This window comes from Chrysochloris asiatica, unplaced genomic scaffold (assembly GCF_000296735.1).
Source record: "Chrysochloris asiatica unplaced genomic scaffold, ChrAsi1.0 scaffold00243, whole genome shotgun sequence".
Lineage (NCBI taxonomy): Eukaryota > Metazoa > Chordata > Mammalia > Afrosoricida > Chrysochloridae > Chrysochloris > Chrysochloris asiatica.
The window spans coordinates 2340005-2358422 of record NW_006408761.1 but is presented as its reverse complement, the minus strand read 5'-3'; the positions used below and the strand labels follow the sequence as shown (position 1 = coordinate 2358422).

Below are 18418 nucleotides of genomic sequence, written 5' to 3'. Positions count from 1 at the left end.
CAGCCGCTCCTTGGAAACCCTAAACAAGGTCACTATGAGTGGGAATTGAGTCAATGGTATTTAACAACAGAATCTCTAAAGTTGTCTTCTTTGAAATCATCCCAAGGTATTTCCACTGCATCATTGATGGTGGTGGTGGCAGTGTGCTATGGAGTGGTTCCGACTCACGACAATTCTGTATTAGTTTCTGAGGCTGTCAAATCTCTACAGAAGCAGAAAGCCTCATTTTTCTCCCATGGAGCAGTTAGTAGTTTTGAACTGCTGGCCTTGTGCTTAGCCTTCCAATTTGTAACTCAATATTCTACCAGGGCTCCTTAGGCCAAATGAAAGTCTATTTCTTGGATTATGTGTAAGATTGGATGTTTTCTGGTAACTTAAACCTTCACAGTGATTAAGGGAACCAATACTTCCTGAATTCTTTATTCGTTTTAGGTTTCCTGTTTATTCACAATTTAATCATTAGATAAAATTCACAGCAAGCTATTATTGTATTTACTGATAAATACTTTCTAATCTTTTATTGCCCTTAAATTTGATTTTGAGATACACATTATAATCTTTTTATTGCCTTTGGTTTGGTGTTGTAAGATAAGCACTAGACTGCTAACCTCAAGGTTCAAACTTACCTACTGCTCCTTGGAAACCCTATACAGGGTCACTATGAGTCGGAACCAACATGATGGCATTTAACAACAACAATCCAACCATAAAATTGGTAGGAAATCATTGATAGAGACATGAATACTAGTTTTCCTTCTCTTTTTTTAATGCATTCCTTCTACATAATATGATTGCCTCCTCAGTATAAGGCTTTATGAAGATCATCCAGCTCCAAATGAAACAACCTGATTCTTTTGACGGAGGGCTTATTTTGCGTCTTTTCCATCTAACCCACAGATCAGCTGCATTAGTTGTTGTGTGTCATGAGTCAATCCCAACTCATAGTGATCCTGGTTAAACCTTTGACTGCTAACTTAAAGGTTGGAGGTTCAAACCCACCAGCCTGCCTGTGGGATTTGGTGAACTGCAGATTCACCATAAAGATTACAGGCTAGGAGACCCTATGGGACAATTCCATTTCTGTAGGGTCTCTATGAGTCAGAATTGCCTTGATGGCACACAACAACAATAAATCTTCATAGACATTATGTTGGATTTTAGGGCAACATTTCCCAGCATGCAAAGCTGAACTTGATATCTCCTATACCTGTCTGACTTTTCTACTCTCCCTCTTTCTAGCTTTCCCTTTTTTCCCTACAGGGTGTTTCTTGAGTCCAAGAAGAGACCAGTAATCACCTAGGAAGTAATCACCTAGGAGCCCGAGGAATATTTGCCATGAAGATTCTTAGAATGAACATGCTTACCCCAAAGAAATAGAAGTCTAGTGAAAGAATGTTGTTATCTGGGGACGACAACTTGAGTCTAGAAGTTCACCTGTTACCATTCAGAACACACCACATTTGCTTTGCTTTTAGGCAAGACCTACCTTGGCCATCACAGCCGGCTACCATAGTACCAGAGGTTTCTGTGAGCTTTCCCAACGTTTCAAACCATTCCATACATATGATCCCATGGAAATGCCACTGCCTTTGAATTGTTAAAAATAAAAACAGATGCTTCCCTGCATGTAGGCCATCCTTCCTGTATCAAGCTGAGGCCGGGATATTTTTCTCAACTGCTACCAGTAATTCTTGGCCCAGCAGTGACAATTCCACCGGTGACAGCAGCTGGTGAATAATGGTGCACCACAAATACTTTATCTGGGTCTCATCTGACTCACATTATAACCACAGAAGGCTAGGATTTTCCACTTCTGGTCACTTGACTGGCTCTTAATTTAAGTAGGATAAAATGACTTGAACATTGCTGTTATAACCTCGGGACATTTATCTTAACATATCTGTGGTTTCTAAATGCAAGGTCATCTTAGATAGATTTTCTAAACCTTAAAATCAACATCAAAATTAAATTTATTTTTAAAGTCAAGTTCTAAGACTGTTTGCTGGTGGCCAGGAGGCAGGCTTACAGAATGAGCCTTTTGCTTGTTTAAATGATTTTACATTCCTGAGTGTTTTGGTGTACACCTTTCCACCCCAAAAAACCCCCAAAAGACCAAAACAACAACACCAACAATAACAGAAGGAATAGAAGCAAATACTGTTTAATGATGATGCATGGAGGGGACTGTAATCATTGCACTGAAACAATCAGTGTAAAACCCATGTTCTCTCATGTAAACTATCACTTAATTCACAATAAAAACTTAAAAATAAAAATAAAAAGAGTTAGGGTCTATGAGCAAAGTAAACCTTACCCGTGCCAGGCAGTCACTTGATTGAAAGTCTGTCTTTCCAGCTTTTGAGAGGCGGCGTTTGTCATGATTTGTGGGCAGAGGGGCATCAGTTTTGGAAATTCTGTGCTCTGTCCCTCTGTCCACTTCTGACCTCTCTAGCTGGGATCCAAGCACCTCTTTGAGAGTATCTGGGCCATTCTCTAGCTCAAAGACATGCCCATTTCCAAGTTCAGGGTTTTGGCCATTGTCCAGCTCTGGGGTGGGGTCATTGTCTAACTCACAGTCAGCACTGCTCTTGGATTCTTCAGTGGCCTTGGTAGTAGAAGGCCTGGAAATGACCCCAAACTTCCGTGTTCTTTTTCCCTTTTTCGTAGTTCTGTCTTCCGGTTCCAAGGTAGGTGTCTCTCCCGGTTCAGAGCTGTTGCTACTATTGCCATTATAAGGAGAATGGACTTTGTGTTTAAAGCGACGCAGCATGATCAGGTAGATGAAACCGCCATTCCAGCACTGTTCAGCCAGGTAACTGCAACACAATGAGAAGAGCTTGGTTAAAACGTGAAAACACCTTCTCAGAGCAGTGCAGTAGCAGGGGGATGCGTTCAACGGCCCACATGGGACCCATGCGATAAGAAATGTGGCTACACTGAAGCACCCAGCCTCCTACAGAAGCTTAACATTCAATTCATTCTTTTCATCTCTACAGAATAACCAAACACCCCAAACACACCCATGGAATAGCAGTTAGTAATGAAAGGACCTATGAACTGGGGTCAGAGAAAGATTTTCCTATTAATAGAGCCATCCCTAAGGTATCTTTTAAAAAAGAAAATTCTCCATTCTCTCAACAATTTCTTGCATCAGACTTACCATGCTAGATTCCCATTCACAGAAATGAACCAACTACCAAAAAGTCAACGCCAAGAGCGTGGAGTTGACCCCAAGAACGTCAGGGTACAATTGCGCTCCTCAGCATTTCCAATGACTGATTTTTGGAAAGTAGATTATCAAGACTTTTTTTCTGAGGAACCTCTGGGTAGTGGCTTCAAACCTCCAACCTTTCAGTTAGTTATTGCTGTTACTGTAAAGTGCTGTTGAGTTGGTTCTGACTCATAGTGACGCTGTATAGGGTTTCTAAGGAGAGGCTGGTGGGTTTGAACCACTGACCTAGCCATTAGCGGTCAAGTGCTTACCCTCTAGCGCCACACCAGAGAGCATTAGCCATTTACACCACCCAGGGACCCCCCATTCATATGGTGTCAAGTGCCTTTGAGTCCGTTTCAACTCACAGTCATATATAGGATTTCCAAGGATCAGATGGTAGGACTGAACCTCTGACCTTGTGGTTAGCAGTCCAGTGCTTATCCTACAATACCACATCAGGACTCTGATATAAAAATACTTCAAGTTCCCAAGGCAGAGAATGGGTAAAACAGATTGAGAGAAATGTACAGTTCTGTTCTTTGCAACTGTAAAACAATAAATCTCTATGCCTCAGAGCCGTTAAAGTGAAATAATAAGGATGTGGAGGTGGAGCTGGGTAGTATTAGGATGACACTGCTAAATAAACACTGGCAATTGTATGTGGCCTGAAATGAGTTTCAAGTTCATTTCTTGATAATGGCCCTAGTGTGGACTGCTTATAGCACAAATTGATGTCATGTCCAGTCTGGGCATTAAGAGGAGCAAAGTAGAAACCACACAGGCATGAGGTGCTGAGGACAAAGGCGGCTGCTGGAGAATGTGACAAGCAGGAATTGTAGGAGGAACGAGGGCTGTGTAGCCTGAAGAAGATTAAGAGTCAGGTCAGCCATGTTTTCAGACGTTGATGGCTGCCAAATATTTAGAAGCAGGAAATAATATAAATGAGATGTGCATGAGAAGCCCAACACACAATAAGTACTTGAGGTCTTAAGGAATAACAAGAAAACAGAAGATCAAATGAAGTCAGTAATGAGTGGTATTCAGAACGAGGTCATTAAAGCTTTAGCAAAGAAAACACTTGCTCAAAGTCAGGAAACCAGACAGGGCTGCACCCTCAACTTGTGCCATCCAAGATAAGAAAGGACTAGTTTCTGATGAACCCAGGGAAATGCCTTCAACACTGGAAGCGTGCCACATTCTACACATCACCAGTTCCCAAGCAAAGTGTGTCAACATCCAAATCCTTCACAAACCTAACTCACTTCCTGTCTTCCAGTGCCCACAAAAGAAGGCCTGGGGGGAATGCCACCTACCCCTGCAGTAAGAGAAACACAGGGAACCTTTGCAAGTATGCCAAATACATGGATTGATGTTGCCTCTAAAGAAACAGGGGCTGCAAGTAAACAGACATTAAGATCCCCTTCTCCAGGATAAGATTATTATCTGGTCATCAGGGAAAATCAAACCTGAGGATGTGGGGCAGGCAGTGTGTGGGAAGAGGTCAGTCTTAAAACTTCCTCTATCTTAGCTGGACAGAAGCTCCAAATGTATCCACCATGTGTTTGACACTGCCAGGCATAGGGAATATAAAGTCCAGCAAGGGTCAAGCAAACAATGTTGGAGGGATAGTCAGCCACCTTTCCCCAACAATATCCTTAATTTGGAGAACGTATTTCATGAAGACCACCACTCATCTGTCATTTTGTTGTACTGTAGTGGCTTGCATGCTGCTGTGATTCTGGAAGCTATGCCACTGGGATTTTAAATATCAGCAGGGTACACCATGATCAGTAGGTTTCAGCTGAGCTTCCATAGTAAGACAAACTAGGTAGAAGGAGAGACGGACTACTTCTGAATGTTTAACCACTGAAAGCTTTATGAATAGTATCAAGACTATTGTCAGATATGGTGCAGGAAGATGAGTCCCTTAGGCTGGAAGGCACTCAAAAAATGACCGAGGAAGAGATGCCTCCTCAAAGTAGAGCTGACTGTGATAACGTGAATGGAGTCAACCCTTTGGGATCTTCATTTGCTGATGGGGTAAAACTCAAAATGAGGAGAAACAGTTGTAAATTTTCATTAATAATCGGAACATGGAATATATGAAGTATCAATGTAGGAAAATTCTAAGTTGTCAAAAATGAAATGGAAGCATAAAGATCGAAATCCTAGGAATTAGTGAGCTGAAATGGACTTGAATTGGCCATTTTGAATCTGAAAATTTACTATGCCTGGAATGACAAATTGAAAAGGAATGTCATTGCATTCATGATAAAAAATAACATATATAAAGATCTACCTTGAAGTATAATGCTGTTTGTGATAGGAAAATATACATATACCTATAAGGAAGACCAGTTACTACCGCTATTATTTTAAAGCCAGTGATGATGATACTGAAAAATTCTACCAACTTCTTCAGTCTGAAATTGATCAAACATGCAATCAAGATGCACTGATAAAGAGCAGTGATTGAAAACAAAGGGGAAGGATCAGTAGTGGAAAATACGACATTGGTGATAGAAATGATGCTGGAAATCGCATGAGAGAAATTTGTAAGACCCATGACTTCTTCATTGCAAATACCTTTTTTAAACAACATAAGTGATGACTATACACATGGACCTCACCAGACGGAATACACAGAAATCAAATTGACTAAATCTGTGGGAAGAGACAGTGGAAAAGCTCCAAATCATCAAAACAAGACCAGGGGCAGACTGTGGAACGGACATTCAATTGCTCATTTGAAAATTCAGGGTGAAGTTGAAGAAAATTAAAGCAAGTCCATAAGAGCAAAATCTGACTTGGAACACATCCTACCTGAATTTAGAGATCATCTCAAGATCAGATTTGACGCATTAAACACTAATGACTGAAGACCAGAAGAGTTGTGGGATGACATCAAGGACATCATAAAGGAAGAAAGCAAAAGATTGTAAAGAAGGTGAGAAAGAAGGAAAAGACCAAAACAGATGTTAGAAGAAACTCTGACACTTGCTTTCCAGTGTTGAGATGCTAAAGTAAATAAAGAAATAAGGAAGGAAAAGAACTGAACAGAAAATTTCAAAGGGCTCGAGAAGACAGTCCAGGATTATCATGAAATGTGTAAAGACCTAAGGTTTGAAAGCCTAAAGAGAAGAACATGTTCAGCATTTCTCAAGCTAAAAGAACTGAAGAAAACATTCAAGTCTCAATTTGAGATACCGAAGGATTCTTTGGGCAAAAAATGGAGTCCTGGTGTGGCACTGTGGGTTAATGCGTTAGACTGCAAAGTTGGTTTGAACCACAAGGTTGGCGGTTCAAGCTCACCAGCTACTCCTTGGAAGTCCTATACAGGGTCACTATGGATCAGAACCAACTTGACGGCACTTAACGACAACATGGGCAAAATATTGAATGATGCAGAAAGCATCAAAAGAAGAAAGACAATGGAAGGAATACACAGAGTCACTGTACCAAAAAGAAATGGTCAATGTTCAACCATTTCAAAAGGTAGCATATATATGATCAAGAGCCAATGATACTGAAGGAGGAAGTCCAAGGTGCACTGAAGGCATTGGAAAAGAACAAGACTCCAGGAACTGATAGACTACAAATTGAAATCTTTCAACAGACTGATGTGGCACTGGAGGTACTCACTCATCTATGCCAAGAAATTTGGAAGACAGCAGCTACCTGGCCAACAGACTGGAAGAGATCCATATTTTTGTTCATTCCAAAGAGAGGTGACCCAATGAAATGCAGAAATTGTCAGACAGTATTGTTACTATTGCAAGCAAGTAAAATTTTGTTAAAAATAATTAAAAAACGGTTGCAACAGTACATTGACAGGGACCTGCCAGAGGTTCAAGTCAGGTTCAGACAAGGACGTGAAACGAGGAACATCAGTGCTGATAGCAGATGGGTCTTGGCTGAAAGGAGAGAACATTACAAAGATGTTTACCTGTGCTTTATTGACTATGAAAAGGCTTTCAATTGTGTGGATCATGACATGCTATGGACAGCATTGCGAAGTATGAGTATTCCAGAACACTTAATTGTGCTCATGAGGAACCTGTTAATAGACCAAGAGGCAATTATTCAAATAGAACAAGGGGACGCTGAATGGTTTAATGTTAGGAAAGGTGTGTGCCAGGTTGTATTCTTCACACTTATTCAATCTGTAAGTTGAGCAAATAATCTAAGAAGCTAGATCATATGAAGAAAAATGTGACATCAAGATTGGAGAAACAACCTGAGATATGCAGCTGACAAAACCTTGCTTGCTGAAAGGGAAGAGGACTTAAAATACTTAACTGTTGAAGATCAGTATGGGTTGCACCTCAGTGTAAAGAAAAATAAAATCCTCAGCACTGTACCAATAAATAACATCAGGGTAAGTGGAGAAAAGATTTAAGTTGACAAAGACTTTATCTTGCTTGGATTCACTGTCAACACTCATGGAAGCAGCAGTCAAGAAATCAAATGAAGTATTGCATTAGGCAAATCTGCTGCACAAGATCTCTTTAAAATGTTAAGTGCAAAATTTGAGGACTAAGATGTAGCTGTCTTAAGCCATGTATTTTTAATAGCTTCACATGTATGTGAAAGTAGGACAGTAAATACTGAAGACCCTAAAAGAATAGATGCATTTGAATTATGGTATTAAAAGAATATTAAAAGTACCATGGGCTACACAGCCACAGAAGGCTAGAATTGAGAGTAAGCATCCAGCTGAACTTGTCCTATACTTATGGATGTAGTAGCTCAAAATACCAACTGAGAGGGAAGGAGTCTTCACATCAAGTATCAATTCTATCCACTCTGTATACAGTGTAGATAGGGATGGGCAACTTAGACATTGCTACCTAAAATGCGAGGCGATAAAGGCATGAAGTTACTGGCTTACAAGTTTTCAAGAAGGAGGTTAGTTTAAGAGTGTGCTGGGAAAGGTAGAGTCCCTACTGAATAGTGTTCATCTTTTCTAGATGGGTCTGCTGAAAAGAGATGATGATAAGATTCTTATGATTCAACAATAATTGTTATCATGATTAATTGCAACTGTCACAACTGTAAAGGTACAAGTTTTGTTAAAAAAAACAACAACCAGAGGAGCAGCTAATCTTACAGTCCAGAAACAGAGGACCCTAGGACTATCAAGGGAGAAGAGCACAAGCAGAATGCAGGACCTTATCCAGAGAAGCAGCGACACCAGAAATGGAGGCAGAGATGGGGACATGGAGAGAGGGAGCAGCTGGCAGTCAGAAGGCAGGCTTGCAGAATGTGCCCTTTGGTTGTTTAAGTTATTAGATATTCCTGCGTGTTTTTGTGTGTACACCCCCCCCCCCCACCAAAACAAAACAAACAAACAGAGGGAATGGAAGCAAATACTATTGAATGACGATGCACGGAGGAGATTGTAATCATTTCAATGAAACCATGGTGTAAAGCTGATATTCTCTCATTTAAACTACCACTCAGTTCAGAATTAAAAAAAAAAGTTCCATGGACTGCTAGAAGAACAAATAAATCTGTGTCGGAAGAAGTCAGAATGCTCATTAGAAACCAGGATGGCAAGACTTTGTCTCTCACACTTTGGACGTAGTGTCAGGAGGGACCAGTCTCTGCAGAAAGACATTATGCTAGAGGAAAATGCAGGGTCAGCGAAAAAAAGGAAGACCCCCCTGCCCCCCAACCAGGGGCATGGGCACAGTGGCAGCAACAATGGGCTCAAGCTTAACAGCTATGAGGAGAGCACAAGAACTGGCTGGCAGTGTTCGTTCTGTTGAGCATAAGTGGCTATTAGTCAGAACCGACTAGATGGCACCTAACAACAGCAATACTTAAGGAAGGCAGTTCAGAATTAGAGGTTGAATTATGATTTGTTTAAACTAGGAGTCTTGTACTGGCACCTTAAGACAGATGAGCACTGAACTGTTAACCACAAGGTCAGCGTTTCAAACCCATCAGCTGCTCCTTGGAAACCCTATAACACGGTTGATGTGAGTCAGAGTTGACTCGATGGCACTCAACAACAACAAACTAATTATACAAATACAGTATATATATATTTAAAGGCCTTCTCTCTTTTCAGGACAAGCTTTCATTTAGGTAGAACATACAGTCAGCTCTGGCTTAATCTGGAAATTCCACTGAAACTTGTCTACCATGGTTGACCTTTTTGGTATTTGAAATACTACTTAAACAGTTTCCAGCTTCATAGCAACATACAAACTGACAGATGGGTGTTTGCCTTCTGGCAGAACTTCCAGACTACAACAGACTATGTAGAAAGGTCTGGCAACCTACTTCTGAAAATGAGCCAATGAAAAGTGTATGGATGGCAGCAGATTATTGTTCGATACAGTGCTGGAAGATGAGCTCCTAAATTAGATGGTACTACACAGAGGCACTGTGGGCTAATGCATCAGACTGCAAAGTTGTTTGAACTGCAAGGTCGGTGGTTCAAATTCACCAGCTGCTCCTCGGAAACACTATACGGGGTCTCTATGCGTTGGCACGGACTTGATGGCACTTAACAACAACAAACACAGAAGCTGGACTTCTGGTGTGGTACTACGGGTTAATGTGCTGCACTGCAAATTCAGTTTGAACCTCAAGGTCGGCAGTTCAAGCTCACCAGTTGCTCCTCAGAAACCCTATACAGGGTTGCTATGGGTCAGAACTGACTTGATGGCACTTAACAACAACAACAACACAATAGCTGCAACAATGGATTCAGACATGCTCATGATCATAGAGATGGTGTAGTCCTGTGCAATGCTTCCTCTGTTGTACAGGGTTTGCATCAGTTGGAGCTGACTCAATAGCAGCCAACAACACAGTCACCTCAGGAAGCAGCACAGAGAAACAGAAGTGCCCAGCTGGGTATAAAACACATCAAATTCTGGTCCAGATGCAGATCTAATGGACCATTATCTAATGGTCAGGTTAATGCGCTGACAGAATCATTCTGAATTTCTGCCATGCCATAAAGTGAACAAGAGAAAAGAGCTTCAATCATCAATCAAACCCATCAAAAACCTCCCTTGATCCTGGGCTATTCACCCTGGGAATGAACAGACGCACAAAAAAGCAGGTCGATAAGAGATACCATCAGAACCCAGGAAGTTCTGGGAAATTCAGTGGGATAAAGAAGTGTGAAGCTCTTTCCAGTGGAGTCTACGACATGAGAACTGCATCTACCTCTCAGCACTCACATGGCTGCATAATTTTTCTGCTACAATGTTTAGACTACATTCTGTTGAATAAAATCCTAACAGTATGCAGGTTGTAAGAGTTTCTTTGAGTGAACCACTACTATATAATATGATATCATGTTAAATGATAAACTGTGTGGGTCATGAAAACAGGTTGGGAGTTGGACATCCAAGTCCCAATCCTGGCGTTCTTTGACAGATGTGAAAAACAATTGCGTTTATAATATACTGACCAAGGTTTGAGCTCACTGCTTAAGTAGAGGTTTATACACACCATTTCTCCAGGAGCTCTTTTTATAAGAGAAGAAAGTGAGGCTCAGATATACTCATTAACGTGCATACCTTCACATAGCTGGTAAGTAGTAGACCCAGGTGTATCTGATTCCAAAATCGTTGCTAAGCTCACTATGAAATTCTTCCTCTTTAAACCATCAGCCCTGTGCTCATCTGTAAAGTGAGGGTGTTAAAGCAGATCCTCACAAAGATGCTTTCAAGTCCTAATCATTGTGAATGCTAACCCACTGTTAGAGAATCCATTTGACTCATGGCAACCCTACAGAACCGGGTCGAACTGCGTCGTTGCCTTCCTGATAGTATAAATCTTAAAGGACCAGATAGCCTCATCTTTCTTCGGTGGAGTGGCTGGTGCGTTTGAACCAACGACCTTGTGGTCAGCAGCCTCATGCTTAACCCACTACACCACCAGGGCTTCTTGTGGGAATGCTACCTTCCAGGAAGAGTTCTAGGAATAAGAGGAGTACGTCGTTCCAACAATATTGATCCAGGGCCAAGGATAAAACAGGTCTGAAAATATAGAAATACTCTTCTCATGTCTGCATGGGTCTAAACCTCCTGACTGGTCACCGTTGACTTGAAAAAGAATGCACCTGGAGAAGGCAATTCATTTAAAATTGGGAATCCTACCAAAGTGCTGAACAACTCGACAAAGTGGTACAGTTTCCTTGCCAGTAGTAAGAAGACGGTTCTGTTGTAGAGATTCTGAGCATGAGATCTTGAATCATCCGTTCTCTACTCTCAGGAAGCTCCGGGAACCTTGGAAGGTTCCAGTGCCTTTGGCTGTAAGTAGGTCCTTTGGGAGGATCCACGCTCAGCATAATGACCAAGCAAGAAGAGCTTATCTTAAGTTCAGCACCATCTCCCCATCCTCTCCTAGCTTCTGAGCCATTAATAAGACACTGACGCCTTGAAGGAACTGCCTGACAGGTTATTTTATTCCTTCCTGGACACTAAGGTCACCCTGAAGACAAAGTAATGAATGAATTATGGTCACCATAGCAAGCTGGTGAGAGAGACTTTTAGGCAGGGGGTAATTTCTCAAGATTTTTTCAAATCACCTTCAACATATCACCTGCCACGTCCTCCCTCCGCCCCATTGGTTATCTATTTGTATTTAAATGATTTACCAAATGTTTCTAGCACCTTCCTGTCTAATTCATGCATCTAAATCCATTTTCTTCTATTCAGTAAGATTCTTACGGAGAACTAGAATCTTGAGAAACATTGGAATTCTATTTGGCTCAGAAAAACAGAAGAGCTCATCTTCATAAACACCGATGCTATGATCAGCCATTCAGAAACTTGTTAATCATATGATTTTTGGGAAAATTTCTCCAGAATAGCCTCGGACACGTAAAATTATTGCTTTCATTTGATTAAAACTGATCTAATTTTGATTCTCCCAGGATAACCTTCAAATAAATGACGAAAGACCAACACATCTTGAAATCTAGCGCAGGTATCTATTCTAGGTAATTTGCTTTGTTTGGCCTTTTCTGAACAATCTCTCTTCCTCCTCCTTTCCCCACAAAGTGCTTGATATAGAACATTTTGAGCCTCTTTTCTGTTCCATGATGCTGTCATAATTCTGGCATCTGGGCTGTCCAGGGAAAAGAGGCTTGGGAAGAGGATGGTAGGTGATGTTGGGTGCTCAGCAAAGCAGGAAACAAGAGGAGGGCAGATACAAGGAAGCATCCATAACTCAGGGACAAACATTATTTATCTATGGCCTGACTCCATCAATAGAGAGCTTGAGGCAGTTAAACGTTTTGACATTCTTGTGTTTTGCCAAGTCTCCTGGAAGAAGCAATCTCTCTCCAGGTGCTTCTGGAAATCGTGGGCATGCAACCATAGATTACTGCTTCTGGCCCATGGTATGATACCATAGAAGGGTGCTGCCAGGCTGAACCATGGACATGTATGTATGTGTAATTCAGATACTGGACCTACACCAGAACACGGGCCTGTACTACCAAAATCAGTTGCCATCGAGACGACATCGAACTGTGGCAGGCAACCCAGTGTGTGTCTGTGTGTCAGAGTAGAAATGTGTCTCATTAGGTTTCTAATGACTGATTTTTGTGGAGGTAAACTGCCATGCCTTTTCCCCAAGGTACCTCTGTGTGGATTCAAACCTCTAATCTTTTGGATAGGAGCTTAGTACTGAAATGTCTGTGCCACTCAGGAACTCCAAGCCCTGCTTTATTAATGCCATGAAAACATAACATAACTCAAAGAGCACATGAGAGAATTCTGGCACTCAGACCTCTCATCAAAGTAGACATTCCTAGTTCATGTCAGCCCCCCAGTACAGACACAAGGAGAATAAACACTGACCGCAAAAAAAGGTTTATAGAGCAGTTATTATGACAGGGCTGGAGCTATATAAAGCAGGACTAGCTGCTAATAGTCATCCTGTGTAACACACAGCACAGAGGAGATCAATTGTTCTTACCCAAGGTTTCCTCTGGCCTGAGAAGCATTGGAAGGCTAAAAAAAACTCTTTGTGGTCCTTTGAAAACCTGCTAAGCCTAATTAATCCAGACAGGCTGCCTGAAGTTGTAAATCTTTAGGTTCCCAGAGAATAATAGGTGGAGAGGAAGTGATAAATACAGATTAACTTCCCAGAGAAGTTTTAGCTGGGAAACACTAGGAGGCAAGTTTGGACAGCTCCCTCCCTAAAAGAGGATGGGAGATGAGAGAATGCTATTTCCTGTCACTTAGTAACCAAGTTCCTCAAGGGCAGTCAGTGTCTCTTTTGTCTTACCTCCTATCTACATGGAATCTGGGGCACACTTCTCACAGATTCCTCAAGCCTCCCTAGAATGAGCCACACTCTCCTTTGGAGACTCTGAAGGTGGAATTTTTTGCTGATCAGACTAATTGATATCCATGTTGCACTCAAGACTTTTTCTGAAGATGAATCGATCTTTCTTGCTAGTCCAGTGAAGGAGACATTTAGCATTGTGTGGCGCTGTGGGTTAATGCACCAGGCTGCAAAGCCGTTAGAACTGCAAGGTTGGCGGTTCAAGCTCACCAGCTGCTCCTTGGAAACCCTATACAGGGTCGCTATGGGTCAGAATCGACTTGACAGCACATAACAACAACAACAACAGATGAAGGAAGATGGGGTGCAGGCACCAATGAGATTTTGAGCATAGGTTGGAGTCTAGGTTTATGAGAAGATGTGATTAGAACAGTATAATTGCTGGTTGAGAGTGAAGACTGATGAAGCCAAGATTCACTACTTCTAATCTCCTCTAATTATGTATAAATGGCTTGGGTCTAGCAATCCTTCCTTCTTTATCCCTTGTGCTTGGAGTCAACAGTAGGGAGATAAGTTAATACATATTCTCTTTATCATAAAACGCTTGTATCTAATTATTTTTATTGTAAGATTTGGACATGAGTTTACACTGAGTAGATATTTACTCCAAGAATGTTTTTTTTTTTCTTTCTGATCTATGACACAACATTGGACATTCAAACCCAATCCAAATGATTCACTGTAAAAACTTGTGACCACCACTCATCTTGGCAGTGAAATGAAAATCATAGCCACCAATACATCATGACATACCCGAAGGGAATTAGGGCTTGGGGAACTGGTACAAAAGTGCTGACACTTCTGCTATGGCTATTAATGTGAGTACGAAATTGTCCTTCATCTCTGACCCAAGAATCTCCTGTCTTCTGTCAGCAGCTATGAAACTATGGCAGTTTAATTTGTTAGCTGGCTAGTAGAGTAAAATCATAGTTCTTGTCATACAGCAGAACAGTACATAAAATAACTTCATTTATTGGTCTTCCCAACATCAGATTTATAAAAGGAGCTCAACCATTAGGACTACTGACCATGAAATGAAAATCAATATTTACCTTAACTCAAGCCAATATCGAACATGTATTTCGGTTTATGGCAGAATCAAGGAGGTAGAATTATATGACAAAAAGTAAGAAAGGAAGCAGGTTTTCTACGTGAGTCTATGAATGCTCGGTGTAAATTTCACATGTCAGCCTCTGTTATGGGTAGAATGGTGTCCCCCCTAGATATGTACTGTACATTCGAACCCCTAGTCTTGGGGTTTTAATTTCATTTGGAAATGGATTTTGTTATGTTAATTAGGCAGTATTAGTGTAGGGTGTGTCTTAATCTCTTTTGAGATCTAAAAAGAACACACTGAGCAAGCAACCAAGCAAGTAAACCGTGATGGAGGGCATATGTCATGCCACATGATACCTCTACGGAACGGAGAAACAGAAGCTGAAAAGACAGACCTTCCTCAGAGGTGGGGAGAGAAAGAACTCTGAATTCAGATTTGAGGCTTTCTAAACTGTGAGAAGATAAATTTCTGTTTGTTAAAGCCACCCACATTTGTGGTGATTTCTGTTACAGGAGCTCTAGATAACCAAGATCGCCTCTAAGGGAGCAGATACATCTGTGCCCATCAGTGATAAATGTGCACTCTTAAATCCTTTCCCTGTTTAATTTTCATCCTCTGCAATCATTGGCTACGATATCCTTTCTGCTTCCTGCTCTGAGCTTCCGGATATAATGAGATGGTGGTGGGGGACACGAAGAAAAACAACTGACTGAAAAGCAGCCAACCGTATCATCAGTGGAAAACAATGATCTGATTTCTAAGTAGCAAGGTGTCACTGATTTTCACATGTATTTTCCAAGCTCACATCTCAAATTAGCAAGATTGACTGAAATTCACAACCTCCATAGCAAAATATCCCTACACTAGGCTGCACTACACATTGCCAATTCCAACAGAGGTAATTACAGGGGACATGTGTGTATATGGTCTTTCTATCACACAGCAAAACGTGAACATACATTCTTTTTTCCCCTCAAAGGTTTTTATGCACCTTATTTCTGCATGAAGCAATCAAAGCATCTCACAACACTCATATGCCTTTTAGAAATAAGAATGCAGAGGCAAAATTAAATAGTAAATGTCTGGCCACTGATGAGAACTGACCTTCTAAAACAGACAGCAGAGAGATAAGTCCTCAAACAGAACCTGAAGGCTTTTATTTGCAAATGATTTTATTTTATTAAATTACTGTGAGTAAAACACAGTTTCTGATAACAATATGAAAGAAACCAATCAGAGCAGAACGTCAGCCACACAGTTTTGCTCACACAGCCTGATGATGCCGGCTAACTTTTCCTGCGGGGGAACCCAGGACTGCCAGTAAAGACTTTGCTAGATAGGAATGAGTTAATATCACCTTTTCAGGGAACTGATGAGCATTAGACAATGTACAAAGGAACATGTTTTACTTTATGACATAAAGCTATTTGTTTTGGTTTATAGAATAACTGCTTGTTGTTGTTGTTAATTGCCATCGAGTTGGTTCCGACTCATAGCAACCCTGTATAGGGTTTCTGAGGAGCAGCTGGTGAGCTTTAACCACAGACCTTACAGTTCAAACCGATTTTGCAGTCCAGCGCACTAACCCACAGCGCCACAGCAGGACTCTAAATTACTGCTTGCTCATTAAGGAGCCCAGGTAGTATAGTGGATTACAAGCTAGGCTCCTAACTGAAAGGTCAGTAGTTTGAATCTACCAGCCACTCCCCGGGAGAAAACGAGGCTTTCTGCTCCTGCAAAGATTTGTACCCTCGGAAATCCTATACAGGGTCATTATGAGTCAGAACCAATTCGGTGGCACACAAACACCACCATTATAGATTAATTAATACATTCACTCAACAAATAGCTATTGAATACCTACTACACACCTAGGTACAGTTCTAGGCATTTAGGATATTATAGTTGATGTTAGGTTAATGTTGACTCTTGGTGACCCCATGTGTGCAGAGTACAATTGTGCTCCCCAGGGTTTTCCAGACCAGGCTGTCTTCCAAAGTGTCTCTGGGTGGGCTTGAAATGCAGGACTATCGATTAATAGTCCAGTGCTTAACCATTCGCATCACCCAGGGCTCACGGATTACAGTAGTGAACAAAGCAAAGACTCCTGTTTTGGTTGAGCTTAGTGTACCAGGGGAAGACAGATTATAAACAGACATATTAAAATAACATCCAACTATTTAGTAGATGGAGGCCTGGTGTGGCCCTGTAGGATAAAGCATTAGTTTGACCGCAAGCTAAAGCACTGGTTTGACTACGAGTCCTGTGGTTCAAAACCACCAGCCCCTCCCTGGAAACCTTATACAAGGTCACTGTGAGTCAGGCCTGACTCGACGGCACTTAACAACAACAACAACAGATAGTGGTGGTGGGTGTATGCCACGGAATTGGTTCTAACTCACAGCCACCCTGTGTAGGGTTTCTGAGGTTGTAAATCTTTACGACAGCAGAAAGCCTCATTTTTCTTCCTCAGAGCAGCTAGTAGATTGAAACTGCTGACCTGGCAGTTAGCAGCCCAAAGTGTAACCCATTAAGCTATCAGAATTCCTTCTATAGCAGGTTGTTCATGCTGTTGTTAAGTACTGTTGAGTCAGTTCTGACTCATAGCAATGCTGTATATGGTTTTCGAGGAGCAGCTGGTGGGTTTGAACTGCCGATCCTGCAGCTCAAATGGACCTTGTGGTCCAGTGTATTATCCTGCGGCATCATACCAGGACTCATATAGTAGGTTGTTGTTATTGCTGTTGTTAAGTGCTGTTGACTTGGTCCTGACTCATAGCGACTCTGTATAGCGTTTCTGAGAAGCAGCTGGTGAGTCTGAACCGCCGACCTTGCAGTTCAAAACAACCTTGCAGTCCAGTGCTTATCCTACAGCACCACACCAGGATTCCATATAGTAAGTAGAACGTGAATAATGAACGCTATGGAAAACAGAAAACATTGAACAGGATAAAGTAATCCAGGAGTTGACCTGGAGTTGGAAGAGTCAGACTGAAATGTACATGGTAACCCAAATCACCTCACTAAGAATCTAAGGGGGCTTCAAATAGAATGAAAAACAATGGAACCTTTCCATGATCTGTTTGAAGCCCCCTCATCATACAGCGAGACTTGGAGAAGGTAGAAGAGTTGACCACGCAGCTGTCTGGGTGAACATTCCAGACAGAGGAAACAGTTAGTGTAAATGCGGTAAATTAATTGGAAGCTTCCTGGTGTGTCTGGGGACTCGCAATGAGGCTTTTGTGGCCGGGGAAGAGTGAGCAAGGAGGAGAGTCGGAGGAGATGAGGTTTGAGAGTCAGCAGGAGATATGGCCAGTGGGTTGTTGTAAAGACTTGTGTGAAATGGAGTGTTAATGAAGAGTCATGAGTAGAGGAACAATGTGGCCCAGGCTCCACTTTTAAAGGACCCCAGTATTTCTGTGCTGAGAGTAAACTGTGTGCGAGCAAGTGTAGAGGCAGGGAGACAGGTAGGAGTTTATCTTCAGAAGTTCCAGTGAGTGATATGGCTCAGCGTGGAGAGATGGGAATAAAGGACCAGATTCCTGACTGCTTTGAAAGGCTGACTCAACAGCATTTGCTTGGGATTAGATACTGGTTGTGAAAGAAGACAAGCCAGGAAGGTCTACTGGAAGGATTGCGGTACCATTACTTGTGCCTGATGATGCAGTTTTTGGGGAATTGGGGAATCGATCCTGAGTTGAGTTGAGGACACATTGTGTTTGAGATGCTCAGGTGAGTATATAAGAAAATGAAACAATTAAAAAAATCCAGTCTTACTGGATTTTCAATTGAGATGAAAGGACTCCCTGAGACCACCCTGA

The 18418-nt window shown here is 41.6% G+C and overlaps 1 protein-coding gene across 1 annotated transcript in view; it reads right to left on the bottom strand.

The window, feature by feature from the left end:
• Positions 1-18418, bottom strand: part of PDZD2 (PDZ domain containing 2) — a 362151-nt gene that overhangs the window by 146716 nt on the left and 197017 nt on the right. Inside the window, exon 2 of the mRNA XM_006873509.1 lies at positions 2315-2816. Within this exon, the coding sequence (XP_006873571.1) occupies positions 2315-2816 (502 nt within the window). The remainder of the gene's footprint in view (positions 1-2314; positions 2817-18418) is intronic.